At 52.8% G+C, this 817-nt stretch overlaps 1 protein-coding gene across 1 annotated transcript in view; it reads left to right on the top strand.

Moving 5' to 3' along the window:
* Positions 1-464: 464 nt before the first annotated feature.
* The window catches only part of rftn2 (raftlin family member 2), a 22,477-nt gene continuing 22,124 nt past the window's right edge, over positions 465-817 (top strand). Inside the window, exon 1 of the mRNA XM_070838636.1 lies at positions 465-603. Coding sequence (XP_070694737.1) covers positions 465-603 — 139 coding nt within the window. The remainder of the gene's footprint in view (positions 604-817) is intronic.

Genomic DNA, 817 nt, shown 5'->3' with positions numbered 1-817 from the left:
CTTGGTCCGCCCCACTGGTGGAACTCTGCTTACAATGGTTTAGTTCAGCATCTTATTTTGAAAGCTTCAGCAGGAAGCAGTATTCTGCTTGATAAATTGATTGTGTAGAAACTTTGTTCCAGTGAAGGCGCTCCTCCTCCTCCTCCTCCTCCTCCTCCTCCTCCTCCTCCTCCAGACCCGCGGCCACATCAGCGGGACAGTCCGGAGAGCCACCGGCCGGTGCGGTCACCCTCCACGCGGCTCCTCTCCTCACCTTGGCGGGCTTTCTGCTCCCGTTCCGCCGCTGCTCTTCCCGGAGGACTACCGGAGGGATGGAGCGGTCCCGTTAAAGTTAAAGGCGGCAGAGAAGCTCCGGTCTGTCCGTCTGTGTGTGTGTGTGTGTGTGTGTGTGTGTGTGTGTGTGTGTGTGTGTGTGTGTGAGCTCCCACCGCGCTGACTGAGCCGCTGTAGCCGCCTCAGAGGCCATGGGCTGCGGGTTGCGGAAACTGGAAGACCCGGAGGACAGCAGCCCCGGGAAGATCTACTCCACCCTGAAGAGGCCACAAGTGGAGAGCAAGACGGACACCGTGTACGAGTACGTGCTGCTGGACTTCAGCCTGGAAGGTAGGATCGATACCGGAATCAATCAATCAATCAATCAATCAATCAATAGCCTGATAGACAGATAAAACAGGGATGAAACTCTACTAATCAATACCTGAATCAGTCCCGGTCAGAGGCTGCACTACTGTCAAAACCCACGCCGATAAAGAAAATATAATTAATCACTAATCAATGAAGTTATTAACTCATTTAATCTGGAAAAACTATATAGAAT

This window comes from Pempheris klunzingeri, chromosome 10 (assembly GCF_042242105.1).
Source record: "Pempheris klunzingeri isolate RE-2024b chromosome 10, fPemKlu1.hap1, whole genome shotgun sequence".
In the NCBI taxonomy this organism is placed as follows: Eukaryota; Metazoa; Chordata; class Actinopteri; order Acropomatiformes; family Pempheridae; genus Pempheris; species Pempheris klunzingeri.
Note: the sequence above shows the minus strand (reverse complement) of the source record. Positions and strands in the feature narration are given on the sequence as shown.